Below are 15,873 nucleotides of genomic sequence, written 5' to 3'. Positions count from 1 at the left end.
AATGCGTTCAAGCACTTTAGAGTAGTTTGGAAGGAGAGATACAGGGCAAAAGTTAGCTGGTACATCTGGGTCAGTCCCTTGCTTTTTCAGAAGAGGATTGACCATTATTGTTTTGAATAGAGAGGGAAAGCAGGCAGAGTCGAAGGACAGGCGGAATAGATCAGTGAGTTGAGAGGCCACTAAAGGGGCATTAGGCTTGACCAGCAGATGGGCAAGTGCTTCTGATGGGGCACAAGAGGGGTTAGCCTTCATCAGTATAGAGAACACTTTGTCAGTGTTTGCATGACTAAAGTGGGAGATAGAGGCAGATGATGATGGTAGAGTAGACGAACTGTAAAATGTTGGAGGGAGTGCGAGGAAGGTCAGGAGAGAGTCTCTAAGTTTGGAAATGTTTGCAGCAAAGCATTGAGCGAGGTCATTAGATGTGAGAGGCGAGACGATATTCATAGACTTAGGAGGAGTGAGAAGTGAGTTTAGGGTACCCTGTAGCTGGGGAGGATGGTTGGAGTGAGAGTCAATGAGGGATAGGTAGAATTCACTTTTCACTCTATCAAGAGTGGACTTGAGAAAGTTCAGGGCAGAGTGGTAGAGTTGCAGGTCCTCATGCAAGTGGGTATGCTTCCATTCGTGCAGTAGCCGAGGTATGTCTGTGTCGAGAGAACGTATGAATGGGGTGGCCCATGGTTGAGGATACCTAGACTTAGGGGTGAAGGTAAGCAGTGGGAAGTGAGAGGAGAATGAGTCATACAGTAGGGATTGGAAGCTGGAGAAGGCAGTGCTGGTAGAAGAGGCATCGGGTATGAACGCGGGGAGTGAGAACTGTAGGTCAGAGAGAAAGGGGGGAGCGACAAAAGGTCAGAGGGTGGATAGGAGATGGTGGTGGAAACAATGGAGTGATCAGATATGAATGGTGTGACAGTAGTGTTAGTGGCTGAGAGAAGGTGGAGATGAATAAGAAATCGAAAGAGTTGCCCCCTGTGTGGGTAGGTAGGTTATGGATAGAGTGGAGACTGTTCTCACTAAGAAAAGACTGATGTTCAGATTTCTGAGAAGTGGTTGGAGAGGTAAGGTTAAAGTCATCTAAGAGAATGAGGTGATGTTTAGTGGAAAGAGAATCGAGCAGTTGCCCAAGATCATCAAAGAATGGTCCAGTGAGACGAAGAGGGGGATAGATGGAGACGATGTGAACCGAGGGAGGTGGAGCTATAGTAGAGATGGCGAATTCAAAAGAGGTAGGTGAGGACGTGGCATTGGAGATTCGTGAGGCATTGTGGCGGGAAGAGAGTGGGTATCCAATGCCTCCACCTCTGCCAGTCATGCGAGGAAAGTGAATGGAGGATAGTTTTGAGTCATGTAGGGCCACCAGAGTGGCAGTGTCAGGTGGAGAAATCTAGGTTTCAGTGATAGCAAGAAGGTCTAGCAGAGGATAAAGGAAGTTTTGTTGCATCCAGACTTAGCATTCCAGAGTGCAATGTTCAGTTGATGAGATAAGGAAGAGTAGAGAAGTTGAGACTCGGAGAAAGAGAGGCAAGGTGGATAGGTGTTCGAGGAGGTATGGTTAGCACAGTGGCTTTGTTTGTTGGAAGGAAGCGGAAGAGAGATGGAGTTGTGGTAGTTTTGAGTTGTGAGTTTTATAATAGGAAAAGAAGAAGTTGTAGCATGATTGGAGAACGCATAGGGAGAGGTGAGCAGCAGTAGGAGCGGGAGTGAATGCATTATAGGTGAGTAGCACAGTGTGGAGGGATAGAAAAGTAATTGGGAAGCTTGGGGTGCTCACAGGTACAACATTGAGAAAGGCAAAAACAAAGCAGGTAGAAGAGGTAAAGAGTATGAGGAACATCAGAAGGTGGAAGTGGTAGAGAAGGAGATTGTGGTAACATCAGTAGGTGAAGGTGGCACTGGGGAGGCGGTGAAACCAGGAGGTGAATGGTTTATTATTACGGAGGTGTTGTCATCATCAGGGGAAGGTGTTATTGAGGTAATAAAATCAGGTGGTGAAAAGGAGTGAGTCATTTCAAGCCATAAGTGCCTCTGAGGAGGAATCAGTAACACCAGTGGGTGAAGGTGATGCTAAAGAGGAAGAAGCTTCAGGAAGTGGAGTAGGTGCGCTGAGATGTGGATAAGAGGTTAGGGAAGTTCTAAAGGAGAAAGATCACTGACAGGTATGGCCAAAAGGAGGACCCTGGAGGGAGGAAGTTGATAGTAATCACCAGAGTAAAGGAGGAGGGATTGATAGAGGAGGAGGAAAGAAAGGCTTATGGTAGTGACCCCCCGGAGGTAGTGACTAAGCCCTATGACCTAGACAGTTGGTCCTGTTTGGCCCCAGGCAGGTTCAGAAGGTGGGAGGGGGAATGCGATTGGGATGGGGTTAATTTGTTAGAACTAGAGAGGTGTAAGCGAAATAAGTATAAGGGGCCTCAAAGAAGAACATAAGAAACTTCTCACCATCTCTCTCTCTCTGTCAGGACCCCCAAGCCGGTCTCCACAGAAGTATGACTCACCAGTAATAACCACTCCTCCAGCAGTACCACAGCCACACAGAAGAGGACACTGTGGGGCCAGGGTCCCCCCGAGGGGGGAAATAGCTTAGGGTGCTGTTGGTTGGATAGGTAGGTGGGTTTTAGGGTAACAAGGAAGAGGGTTAGGAAGCAGTTGTGGATGGGTAAGTGGGAGGTAGGGTAAGTTGCTCTCAGGGTTTCTTCTCCCTTTGCCTTTTCACATGTGTCACGTGCTCACAACACACCTCAAGCACTCCTCGCTATAGCACACCCAGTTGGGATTGCTTAACATCCTCAGCACAGCACAGACACAAGCACTAGATGTTGGTTGTCCTCACCAACACCCCAGGACTAGTTTCTTCACTAGCCACCAACATCCAAGGGCTGGCTTCTTTACGAGCCCCCTAACCATTTACCTAACAGTGTTAATTAGCACACATGTTAATACATGCACATGTGAGTCAACAGAAGTACACAGCATAAGTCAGTGTGGTTCACAAGTAGTTCGCAACTAGAATATTTAGCTTATCTGTGGAAGTCCTGGCATGCGAGGGTTGGAGTCACAATGTCCATGTCGGGTGGGCCGCTCTGTCTGTTTGAAGCTGTGGGGCTCTTAACATCACGGGCATGCACCACAGTTGATTACCCACTGTTCGTAGGTTGCTTCATTCTTGCTGTGCAGAGTGAGTTGAGAGGCATTTCCGCCATGAGATCCTGCCATGACCCCCCCCAACCAAAGATGTCCGCCGCACCAGGATTTCTGGGTAATGTAGTCCCTGGCCCATAAGTCAATACAGGGGCCCTCACTGGCTTCCCCACTGGCACCAAAAGGTGCACCTTGTTATGCCCTATCCCTGGCACCGGGGGAAGCACTCAGGGGCCCCCCTATGGGCCTGTTACCTGTTGTTTTTAGAATTTGGAGGTTGTTTTGGGGCAGGTGGGGATGGATGGCTTTTGCCCTTGGGGGTGACCCCTGACAGTAGTGCCCCCTTCTGGGAAGGCACAGGGACAAGGAATGTGTAGGTTGGATGCATGAAACTCACGCAGTAAACAAGAGGCATGCACATTCTCTTCTGGTTACCAAGACCTATCCTCAGGCCTAAATCCCACCCAGTCCAACAGATACCAGAAACGCCCTGTCTTCCTCTTGACATTCAATGTGGCTTTCACGTTAAACCATGATTGGAGGGGGTTTGCGGGATCACAAACCGGGAAGTGCTGTCTTTAGGACAGAGGTTTGAAATACGAAGGGTGTCAAGTAACTACAATTGGAAGTCACAGGGCACAGTAGTCTCTGGATAGTGAAGGGGATGAGTAACCAGGATTGTAGCTTTTTGGGCCCGTGCAGCCGGGGCTTGTGGTGCAGGTCACCTTCTCCTGTCTCCATATTTTTATATGATTACATAGTTTGGGTTTGATTCGTCCTTGCGGCCTCTAAGATGGTTTGCCTTTTGGCAGGGTGTGTCATGATTTCAGGTATGATGGTGAGAGGGCATGCTAATGTTGGGATGGTACATGGATGCAAACCTGTGAGAGAGTAAAATGGCGACATTAGTGACGAAGTATGTTCATGATTATTGTACGTGAAATCGGCTTCCCAGAGGACTTGGGACCAGGACTGTGCGCTGTGCATTGTATAACACAGAAGATTTTGCTCAAGGACCTGGTTTCCATGCTCTGTTTGGCCATCTGTATGTGGATGGAAACTGGAGAACAGACATACCTCCATGACAATCATGTCACAAAACATCTGCCAATACTGTGATTTGAATTGAGATCCCTCGTCGGATATAACTCGGACGGGCACCCCATGCAACCACAGCAGATGTGTGAGAAAAAGATGCACAAATTCATTGGAGCTGGGGATACCTGAGCATGAGATGAACGCTGCCAATTTTGTAAGGCCCTCCACAACTACCAGGATCGTAGTGTGGCCCTGGTTATTGGGAAGGCCGGTAAACAGATCCATGGTGACCGTGCGGCAAGCGCTTGGTGGTGTGTCCAGTGGTTGAAGCAGGCCAGCAGGTCTCTCGTGGTTGGGTTTGGCTCATGCATATATGTCGCATGATTGCACATCGAGCTGGGTGTCTTTTTTAAAGGTGGGCTACCAGAAGTATCTCTCCAGTGACATGATCCTCAAATGCCGCCTTTAAGGCCAGCAGGTCCTTGTCGGTGATGGTGTAGTTTACTTCTGACAGAGACAGTTTCCGGGAGTAATAGGAAATGGGATGGAGCATGCCTGTTTGTGGTTCACGCTGGGAAATATTGCCCCGAACACATAGCTAGAGGTGTCGGTTTTGACTATGAATAGAAGGGTGGTAGCTGGGTGCCTCAGAACAGGAGCGGTGGTGAAGTCCTGTTTGAACTCGAGAAACACAATCTCTGGAACATGACCCCCTTGCGCAGGAGTGCAGTAATCAGGGTTATAATACGTTGTTAGATGAAATGTTACCTAGTATTGAATTTTTGCTGAATATCTGTGAAAAGTGATGAATAAAGAATTTAATAATATCGAGAAATGTTCACTATGAACCGACTATAGAAATGTGAAAAACCCAACAGGGCCTGTATTTCTTTTATTGTTGTTGGGGATGGCCATGAAGGTATAGCCCCCACCTTTCCCTTGTCCATTTCTATTCCTAGCCGGGATAGTTTGTAACAGAGGAATTCCACCCCCATGGGTGTGGAACACACATTTCTTACGTGTTTCACATGCTCCTCTTCGGTATCGGAGAAGATTAGGATAACATCGATATAAATGATCGCACAGGTGTCTGAGAGCACACGCAAGACTTTGTCCAGAAAATATTGGAAGGCTTCCGGGGCATTGTACAGTCCAAACGTTATCACCTGATATTCGTACAAATCAAAGCTTGTCCTAAAGACCATTTTCCACTCATCCGCTTTGTGTTCTTTAAGCAAGTGGTACGCCCCCCGCAGGTTTAACTTGGTGAAGATCTTGACATGTCATACCTGGTCCAAGAGCACGGGAATGAGTGGAAACGGGTTTCTGTTCTTGATTGTGGCCTTATTGACCATCCTGTATCAATGCACGTGCATAGTTCCCCGGACTTCTTTGAGACAAAGAAGAAGGGAGAGGACACCAGAGAGTTAGAGTGACATATTAAACACATTTATTGAATGATTTTTTATGTATTCCTTTAAGTGTGCATTATCGGTCTAACCGAGAGCATAAATACTTCTACACGGCATTGCAGCTCCTTCCACCAGGTCTATATGTCAGTTGTATAGACAGTAGTCCGGTAACGTCTTTGCCACTGTCTTACTAAAGATGTCATGGGACTCTTCATATTGCGGTGGCAGTTTGGTTGTTTGGATACAGGCCAACTCATGGTGGGGGATCACTGTAGGCATATTATTCGGACTCATGTAAACCACCAGCAAACCGTTAAAATCTGAAAAAGTAGTGACTGTTATTTTTCAACTACTGACTCCACCAGCATTTTTTTAACCATGTCTTGTGAATATGCCTCTGGTAGCAGCCGATCGAGAAGAGCCTTCCAAACATTTTGGGCCCCATTCGTGTGGAGATGAAGGAAGTTTAGAACCTTCATCAAAGAATCAAAGCACCTGGCACCTGGCAGGCAGAGTTGAACCAATTTGCTCTGGCATCTCTCCCGCCATTTTGGATAGGGAGAGGCCTGTTCTCCTGAAAATAAATCTAGTTTAGGGAAATTCTGATCTAGTGTGTATATACACACTACACACACACACACACACACACACACACACCCCCATAAGGACACTATTCAAGAACACTTACATACAAAGCCACAATTACATGTCATGCAATCTCCCACTTCTCCTCATTACTACTGTTCTACTGAAGACCTGACACTGATGCATGGATTTTGTTTGCATGGTAGGTCTTTGGTTGGCTCTCACAGCAACCGTGTGTCAAGATCACCGCAAAACATCCAACCGAAAGTATTTGACGTCGGCCCTTATCCGCTTCAAAGAAACTCTGCTCCTTTGATAAAAAGCCAAAACACTCTTTCCGAACCCGTGCTGCCATGTTGCCATGGCGACTAAGGCGTCCTCTCCACAAACAAACTATCACACTGCAAGGAAGAGGAGGGGCCAATCATGTTCGCGGCTACCTGTTATAACGCTTCCGGGTAGCTGCGCTCGCTGCTTCTGATTTTCGTCGAAATCGCTGTAAGCTCCTGAACCCACGTCTTGTTTCTCTTGACTGCGCTTATCCTTTCCTGGCTTTGCTTTTGGACCGCAGTCTGTGTTTCTTGAACTCTTGTTTCCTTGTCTGTTTACGTTTGTTACTTCTTGAACTGCCTCCAAGTTGCCAGACTCTGGAACGCTATTTGACCTGCCTTGCCTGCTGATTCTGATCTGCATCTGTCCGTACGCTGCCGAACCCCGGAACGCTATTTGACCTGCCTTGCCTGCTGATTCTGATATGCATCTGTCCGCACGCTGCCGAACCCCGGAACGCTATTTAACCTGCCTTGCCTGCTGATTCTGTTATACCCTATTGTCCGCACGCTGCCAAACCCCAGAACGTTATTGGACCTGCTCTACCTCTACTGTTTGCACCGGCTTCCCAGCAAAGTCCTTTTACATTTGGGACTCAACACGCCAAATTAAAGAACAACAACTGTTTACACTGTGGCACTATTCATCACCTACCTGAGCAAATCTGCATGCCCGAAAATAAGAGCGCAACGAACTAGAGACTGATTCCCGGCGCTCAGGTCGTTAGGCGTCCTCGTTTCGACGGGATAGTCTGTGGACTTGAGACTGCCAAACTCCGTCTAGGCGTCCTCGTTTCGTCGTGAGTTAAGGATAGTTTGGGTTTGCAGAGTTTGCTCAGTAGGATCTTTTCCTTGTCTACCATTGGTAAGTTTTCACTGCCTATTACCTGATTCCTGATTATCGTTTTGTCCTTCTCTGAAATTGTTTGTGTTCCGCTCTATACGCTTAGTTTTCTGATAACTGGTTTAACCCCTACAGCCTATTCTCGGTGTATACCTGCCATCATTACGGTGTTCCTTGATCAGCTGCTTTTCCACGCTCCACGGCTTCTGTCTCCATCTTCAGCTGCAACAGTAGAACCATCTTTCGACTAATTGGTTCCTTTGTAATTTTACTTAGAAATACAAAGGGATACATTGGTAGGAAGAACTCAACGGCTACACTTCGAGTTCTCCCACCAGGCCTCCTGATCACGAATCGGGCCAACTTGACAACGTGTTATATGGAATGCTTCTGGCCCGACCCTGCTGACACTGTATGGTCCAGTTCAACTTAAATTTACTTTACCCGGCTTGCATGGCTTAATTGTAAAAGGAATGTGTTGGTCAAAGAAGGGATTTGTTTCTCTGCATAGGCAGGTGGGCTTCAGAAAGAGAAAGGAAAGGGTGTGTATCCCTTTGGTGACATATCCCTCCCACAGCTCTAGGGAGTGGTGGGGTGTTCACGGTAACCGCCATGTGCCCCCTCAGGTCCAGTATCATGACGCCAATATGATATGATATATGGTAGCACCTAGCCCCATACCCACCTCATACACCGCCCCGGGTTATAGGCAGCTGACCTCGTCACATCGCCTTGTCCAGGGCCTCAATGTAGTTGCTTTTCAGTGACAAACCAGATACAGAGGCCTGCTGGCCTTCGCAGGCCTGGGTGCCCAGAATTCATAGAGGCATAGGATGTCCCTCAACCCACTGATATAGCTTTCTTAGATTGGGTGAGGGAGAAGTGGTGAGTGAGAATGAAACAAACAACATACCTTGAAAACAATGAGCCAGTACACAGCAGTCCCATAGGCGACCATGAAGAACGTGTTGGCCAGAGATCCAGCGAGAAATGCAAAAAACTTGACCACGACCTGCAGAAGAGAGGTAAGGGATCAGAAGCAGCAGAGCAAACTCAACCAACAATACTGTGTGAAGAAGGACAGGGAGCAAGGAAGCAGTGGAGGGAATGATGGACTGGAAGAACAGAAGGGAGAAGTGGAGAGAGATGAAATGAGGATGAACATAATGGGGCAGTAACCGAACTAGGATGGACATACAATCTGAATGAAGTAAGAATGGACTGAATGCAGAAGGACTGCAGGGCAGAGGAATGTAAGGAAGAAGGGTGTATGGAGAGAGGGAGAAAGACAGGGAGAAGGGAAGGAGAGGTGAGGGACATATGAGTGAGTGGCAGAGGAAATTGCAAGTGAGCGGGTGACTCCAGTGAGTAAAAGAGCCTCATCACGATGCTCTTGCCAATTCTGAATCCAACAACAGTCTTTTTTTGTAGGCACTCCTTTAACAGCCTCGGGCAGTCAAAGGTCACACAGTAGTCAATGCAGTGGCCAACCATGGTGTGCCACATAAGGCATGACATCAACAGAACACTGTGAACTACAATTAGTTTTAGTTTTAAGTATGATATTGTACCCACACGCGTCAGAAGCGTCTGCTTAGTGGCCCATTTAAAATATAACTCCCTGATGCAGTTTGTGCACATGGATACCCCCCCATTCGACAAAACTGCAAAAAACCTTCCTAAGAATTATACATTCAACTCTGAATTATTACTTCCTAAATCCTAAAACTTGAAATTCCCTAGGCATAAGGGACATTTGCTCCCAACTACAGAAAATAAACAATGAATAGGTTTACCCCAAACCTTATTAGAGCGATTTATTTAAAGTACTCAAAGGATGACCAAAACAACTAAGAGGTATTTAGAGCTTGTGGACCAATGCCCAGAGACACAGGGTAGTTTTTTGTGCCCTTATTGGCCCACTGGTGTAAGCGGATCCAGCAGAGTCTCTAAACTTCAGTAAAACCTAATGTGAATGGTTCATTGAAAGAGCGCCATTCTGATTGGTTTGAGACACATGAAAAATTGGGAAATGGACACCTTTGTTGCCCCTTGATTTGTACAGTGGGTTTGTGGAAGTGGTCATAAAAATAGGGGAGAAGGATCATATTGCAGCCTTCAAGGGCTCAACCTGACCTTTGGCAGCAGGGCCTCAAAGAAGTTTGAAATGTCCGCCCCACAAAAAATGGCTGTTTTATCTGAAAGGTGCAGAAATACACTCCGAGTCTGCTCACACCCACGCATGGACTTTGTTAGCAAACTCGAAGCAGGTATCAGAAGACCCTGTGTATATTCTTTGAGCAGGGTCTGTGGGCTTGGAATGAAAACTGTCTCTGAGACCCAGCATAAGCCCAGGCACTTGATCTGAGACCAGGCTCACGACAGACAGTTGGCTTGCTGGGGTTCTCTGGTCACCCCTTGACCTAGGTTGGGCGCTCTGGGCCCCAACCTCGGACTGATATGGGTCTCTCTGGCTGTCTCTGTTAGCCCATGGACCCTGAGCCTGATCAGAGCTGGGCCTGAGATGGCTGAGACCCAGCATGAGGGCCAGTGGTATTCAGTAGATCCAGTTTGGGCTCCATGATCCCAGAGCCGGGACTGTGGAATCGTAATGGGGCCTACTGGCCATGAGCTGGATCTGAGCTGGGTCTGAGCCAGTATAATCGTGCACACCTGGTTTGGGACTCACAAACCCTTAGCTGTATCTAACTTGGATCTGTGCGGGCCTGCAAACGTGGCTTTGGGAATAGTCACGTGTGTGTGCGTCTGTAGACCCATCTCTAATGCAATCGGTGGCTGGGGCGCTGGGTGCATGGCATGTTGTCTTGGAGGTGTCTGGGATATGGCGAAGCTACTTTGTCTGGAGCATAGACGCAACCAAGTAGAACTGTATCTCCTACGCCCCCAATGTGGTCACTAGACACGCCACATAATGAGGTAAATGGTACATCTGGTGGGGCTGAATACTCTAGAGAGGTAAATATTTGATTAACTGTATCGTAGGTGATCCTGGCAGAAACCCTTGAGGCCCAGGGTTAAAAACAATGTGGAGGTCCACGTCCAGGCTGCAGGGGTATCACAGTGTAGAGGCGTGGTGAATGAGACTAGAAGTCTGTTTAAAGAAGACTGCAGGGGCTCGGGGGAGAGATGCTCCCCTAGAAGAGACGAAACAGGAGTATGTTTCTAGATTCCGATGAGGGCTGATTCTGGAGAGGTGCGATCCCTGCAGTAAAGCAGGGGTAATTGCAGTAGAGTGGCCCTCGGAAAAATCATGTCACTGCAAGACAGGAGGCGTGGGACTCCCAGTCAGGATTGGCAATGCCTGGGCAGCCAAATCGGAAGCACGGAGACCTATACCTCAGAGTGGCTGCCGCCTAGGTCCCCGGCAGGGCATATGTCAGACATAGAAGGGCGCCGGTGACAGAGAGATGGAGTGGCAAAAGACTTTTCCGAGGGAGGGTATGGGGAGAAGGAATTATGGCAGCAGGTCAGTAAGGTCACCTGTAAAGAAGCCTAGCGCAGCAGCAAGATGACCCCCACCAATCGGTGGCCATAGCAGCAGCACAGAGGAAATGGCTGAAAGGGGGTGTGAGACATATCTGGAAGCCACTGAGTGAGGCTATCTATAAGACGGTGAGTGAATGCAAGAGGCGAAAGGGCACCTTTCGATGTATAGGGAGGGGAGAGGAAGGACGTGGGCAAACAAATGATGAAATGGGGAAAGGGACAGCAAAAAACAGCAGAGCTGCTGCTAGCTTGCTAACACCTCTGCCTCATGACCGGCAATGACCAAGGCACACCCAACCCAAGAAGATCATTGTGCTCATTGGATATGGCCTGAGGCCACCCCCCAAATGGCCACTTTGTCCCAGATCATGCCCTCGGCACCCCAGGCTACCAGTTGTAGCCACTGGGCATAGCCTGTGGCCATGGCCAATAGTTACTTTGGCCAAACAATGCAGTGCAAAAACATTGAAAAGGAGCGCATTAAAGTCCAACCCTAATCCATATAAGAGGAGGGGTCATAGAGGAGTGCAATTATGACCTTGCCTAAGATTGTGGAGATTCCCAAGGAGCTGATGTATGCCCCTTTTCAAAATGCAATCAGCTCGGGATGCGCAGGACCACACAAAAATCCACAGGCCACAATGGCAGCAGTTTTTAAACTTTTTCTGGGCCCTGAACCCATCAGAATATTTGTCTTTGGACTAGCCAATTTGATTGTCTAATAATAAAATTCACAGACCTGACCTGGCCACATTTTATGCAAATCTATCAAGTGCCGTTTTTTATTGTCTGGGAGAGCAAAAATTGGCCTACACAAATTTGTTTCGGAAAGCTAACTTTTGGGACTACCCATATACATTTGCCCCCAGCCGAGACTTTCACAGAATGTACCAAAACAATTGAGGGTCAGATGTATATTGTTTTGGGAAGCATTGGTACAGTTTCGTTAAACAGCGCCAAAGTTATAAGCTTTTCAAAAAGTATGCTTTTTTGTCAGTACATTCGAGCAACCAAGCAATTAGGCATGCTGACTTTTCCTACCCTATTTTAAAACATGTTCATGAACATCACAACGGGTCATTGGATGGCTTTTCATTTTTTGGTGTGACTCATGTCATCCAACACCCAAGGGGATGTGACAAAACCCTGAGATTGAGACAGCTTGAAACAAGAAAAATTCTGGAATTTCAAACTCAAGCTCCCATGGGCCACAACACTGTTGAGGAACTCTACACATTCATTGGTGCCTGACATGTTATTTTTACCTTGCAATGCTAGGAGCGTTTTTTTTATTTCTCATTTTATTGTATTGTGTGGTTTGTGTGGATCTCACCCAGGCCAATGGATGAGCTGCCGTAGTTGGGTGGCATTTACTTCAATTTATGTGCGGTTTGATTAGCACGTAGCACTAGATTTATAGTAGGGTTTTGGGCATTTAATTTCCATGTGTGCAATAACCATTGCTATAAGTCAGTTTAGTTCATTTATTTATAGAGTGCGCCAAGCCCATAGGCATCTGGGCGCTAAGCTTACACGTTGCAAGAAAAAATGCAATACAGTAATATATTACATAGGATAGTTGCAGAAGTACAAGGAAGGTTGAAAGCAATATATTGCATAAGTACATAGCATGTGATAGAATTACAAAGGCAGATGTAACGATTATAACATGAGACAATGGAAGCGAGGCAATGTACAAACGAAACACAGGTAGACAAAGAGGGCAAGAGAGTAGGACAAGGTGCCGTAGTATAACTATTGTGGTGAGCCTGACTAGTTATGACTTAGGCATGAGGCGTAGTTATAGGATAGGGTTGAGGTCTTGCTCACGTAGCCATACCTTGAAATTATTCCTGAATAGTAGGTAAGAGGACTCCTCTCTTAGGGAGATGGGGAGGGCATTCCAATTTTTAGCTGCCAGGACTGGGAAGCTGATTCCACCTGCTCTTTGTTGCTTGAACCGTGGGAATTTGACGCAGTGTGATTGGGCTGTTCTAGTTGGACGGGTTGAAGTGTGGCAAGTGATGCTATCAGACAGGTAATCAGGAGCCTGGTTAAATAAGCACTTACGGGTAAGGGACAGTGTTTTAAGTGAAATTCTTTGCTTGATGTTTAGCCAATTTAAGGTTTCTCTAGTTCCAGAGATGTGTTGTTTCCTGGAGATATTCAAAGCTGCCCTAATGGCGTTTCTTTTAATCATTTGCATCTTATTAAGGTTCTGTTGTGTAGTGCCCAACTAAAGAGCATTGCAATAGTCCAATTTGGAGAGGACTAAGGCTCTTGCTATTGTGATACAGTTAGATGGCGTCAAGAAAGGTCTGCAAGCAGTGATGAGTTTGCACCTATAGGCCGAGGCAGATGCCATGGTGTTGGTCTGTTTAGTTAAGGATAAGGCGGAGTCAATGTACATATGCCTAAGTTTTTATAACCTTAGAGACTTTGATTATGTTACCGTCAATGTTAAAGGAGGTGAATAATTCATCAAGTTTGTCCAGGTTCGCAGGTGATCCTAAGAGGAGCAGCTCTGTCTTCTCATCATTAAGACAGAGTCCGTGCTTAGCCATCCAAGCTTGTATGATGAGATATATGTAATTAAGAGTTTTGCTATCTATAGTGTAGTCACCGGACATAGGAATGAGTATCTGGGTGTCATCTGCGTAATTAGTGTAGGTGACACCCAGATAGTCAAGATAATCAAATAGTGGCTTGGTGAATACATTATAGAGAGTGGGGGACACACAAGACCCCTGAGGAACCAGGCAGCAGATGTTAGATGTTGGCATAGTATTTTGTGGTTCACTAAATCAAATGCCGCTTATAAGTCGAGTAGAAGAAGCGGTGCCAATTTACCTTTGTCTTGAAGGATTTGGATTTGTGACTTGAGGTCGAGGTCGATCAGCGCCATTTCTGTCCCATGTCTGGGTCTGAATCCGGACTGTCTAAGGCCAAGCAAGTTGTTAGTTTCAAGGTGTTGCTTTATCTGCAGGTAGGCTGCTTGGTCCAGGATTTTCTGTAGAAAGGGCACCATTGTAATGGGTCTATAGTTTGATGGATTATTAGGGTCCAAGAAGTCACTTCTCTTGGGCAGCACCTACTAGACACACAGCAACACGCCAGCGAAGGCGGCGACACCGATGGCATCTGAGCAGCGCCAGACACGGCGTACCTCTCAATAACATCCCGGCGGTAGCTCCTCCCCTACCCCCAGACTAGTTTGGGTGAGTTCACCCGCCCGTAGGGCACCAGGAGACCTAGGTCCGATGGAGCAGAAACGGGAAAGTCAGAGCAAGGAAAACCTTGCTAGACGTGTTGTGTTTAAAGTTAAGTTAGACGTTACTATTCATAGGGGTCGGAACCCCAAGTTGGGATCTCAGTTAAAGTTTTCTACACACCAGACCAGGACCACGTGCAGCGTAATCGCCACCAGACCGACCAAGCCCGCCAGAGACCTTGACCTCAGGCTGCCCACAGCCCCACGACCACATTTAGACTATGGCTGACAAGATCAGAGTCATGTCCTGGAACGTCAGGGGACTAGTTACATCAAACAGCGCCATATTCACTCCTACATGAAACGCCACAGAGTTGGAATCGCCCTGCTTCAGGAGACCCACCTAAGCGCCCCCAAACTAGCAGCGCTGGCCAAATTCTGGAGGGGAACCTTGGTAGGCTCCTCGTATTCCACATACTCAAGAGGAGTCTTGATATGGATTGCCCCTTTTGTCCCCGTCTCGCTGACCTACACCAAAATGGATAACAAAGGCAGAATGGCCCTGGTACAGGGCACCATAGAAGGGTGCGGTATACGCTTGGTCTGCACCTACGCCCCAAATCATGACGCAACCGTCTTCTTCCGCTCGTTGTACACCCGGCTGTCCCATAGTGACAAATGCATAACAATATGGGGAGGCGACCATAACTGCACCTTGGATCCTCGCATGGACAGATCGGACAGTAAGCATGTCAACCCCTCCCCACCCGCCAGAATACTGAATGCCCTCATGCAACAATACGCCCTGAAAGACCTGTGGAGAGCACAACACCCCGAGTCCAGAGGCTACTCCTTTTACTCTCCTCCACACAAGGTTCACACCAGAATAGACTGTTTATTCGTTAGCGAAGAGCATGCTGCCAGATTTGAGGACACGCAGTACCTGGCCAGAGTGCTATCGGACCACTCTCCCCTGATGACCTCGTGGGCGGTTACAGCTCCTAGACCCCCCATCCCGACATGGAAGCTCAGAAGCGAAGCATTACTCGACAAAGCTTTTAATGAACAAATCAGAGATGGCACCACACACTACTGGCAAACCAATATTGATAGTGTCCAACACATAAGTACAGTATGGGAGGCCTATAAAGTGGTAACAAGGGGGGAAATGATAGCCGCCGCTGGTGGGGTCCAAAAACTCATCACGTCCCAAATAGCGCATACTGAAGCCGAACTGCAAGCCCTCGAAGCAACACCATCCCTTGACCCAGCCCACACGCACAAACTGATTGAACTCAAACAAACGTGCCTGACACACTGGGAGACACTGGGGAAACTAAGCTACGCTAAATACACCGAAAGGAACCACGCCCTAGGCGATAAACCCGGGAAATTACTCGCGTGGCTATATAAGCGAGAAACTCCCAGGAACCCCATCTGCTCAATCCGCAACAAAGACGGCCTGACCTCCCACACGCAAGCAGGGATTAATGCAGCGTTCAAAGAATATTACCAAACCCTCTATTCCGACCCCGCACCGCCTCCAGACTCTGCAATTGAAGATGTCCTGGACATCATCAGGCTCCCACGCCTAGACGATCATCTGGCAGATCCCCTTGAAAGCCCCGTCACCCCAGACGAGGTCACGGCTACTATTAGATCTCTACCCTCTGGGAAAACCCTGGGACCAGACGGACTCCCCAGCGAGTTTTATAAAGCCTACGAGGACATACTCGCCCCTCTATTGTCCAAAGTATATAATGAGGCGTACGAGAAAGGCCACCTCCCTGACTCCATGGCCGA

At 47.6% G+C, this 15,873-nt stretch overlaps 1 protein-coding gene across 2 annotated transcripts in view; it reads right to left on the bottom strand.

Annotated features, from left to right (window-relative positions):
- Positions 1–15,873, bottom strand: part of LOC138527483 (meckelin-like) — a 642,839-nt gene that overhangs the window by 123,997 nt on the left and 502,969 nt on the right. For both annotated transcript variants that reach the window (XM_069638711.1, XM_069638700.1), the window contains exon 17: positions 8,266–8,364. In XM_069638711.1, coding sequence (XP_069494812.1) covers positions 8,266–8,364 — 99 coding nt within the window. The remainder of the gene's footprint in view (positions 1–8,265; positions 8,365–15,873) is intronic.

Source organism: Ambystoma mexicanum, chromosome 1q, assembly GCF_040938575.1.
Source record: "Ambystoma mexicanum isolate Mex_15411 chromosome 1q, UKY_AmexF1_1, whole genome shotgun sequence".
NCBI lineage: Eukaryota > Metazoa > Chordata > Amphibia > Caudata > Ambystomatidae > Ambystoma > Ambystoma mexicanum.
This window is presented reverse-complemented; position numbering and strand designations above follow the sequence as displayed.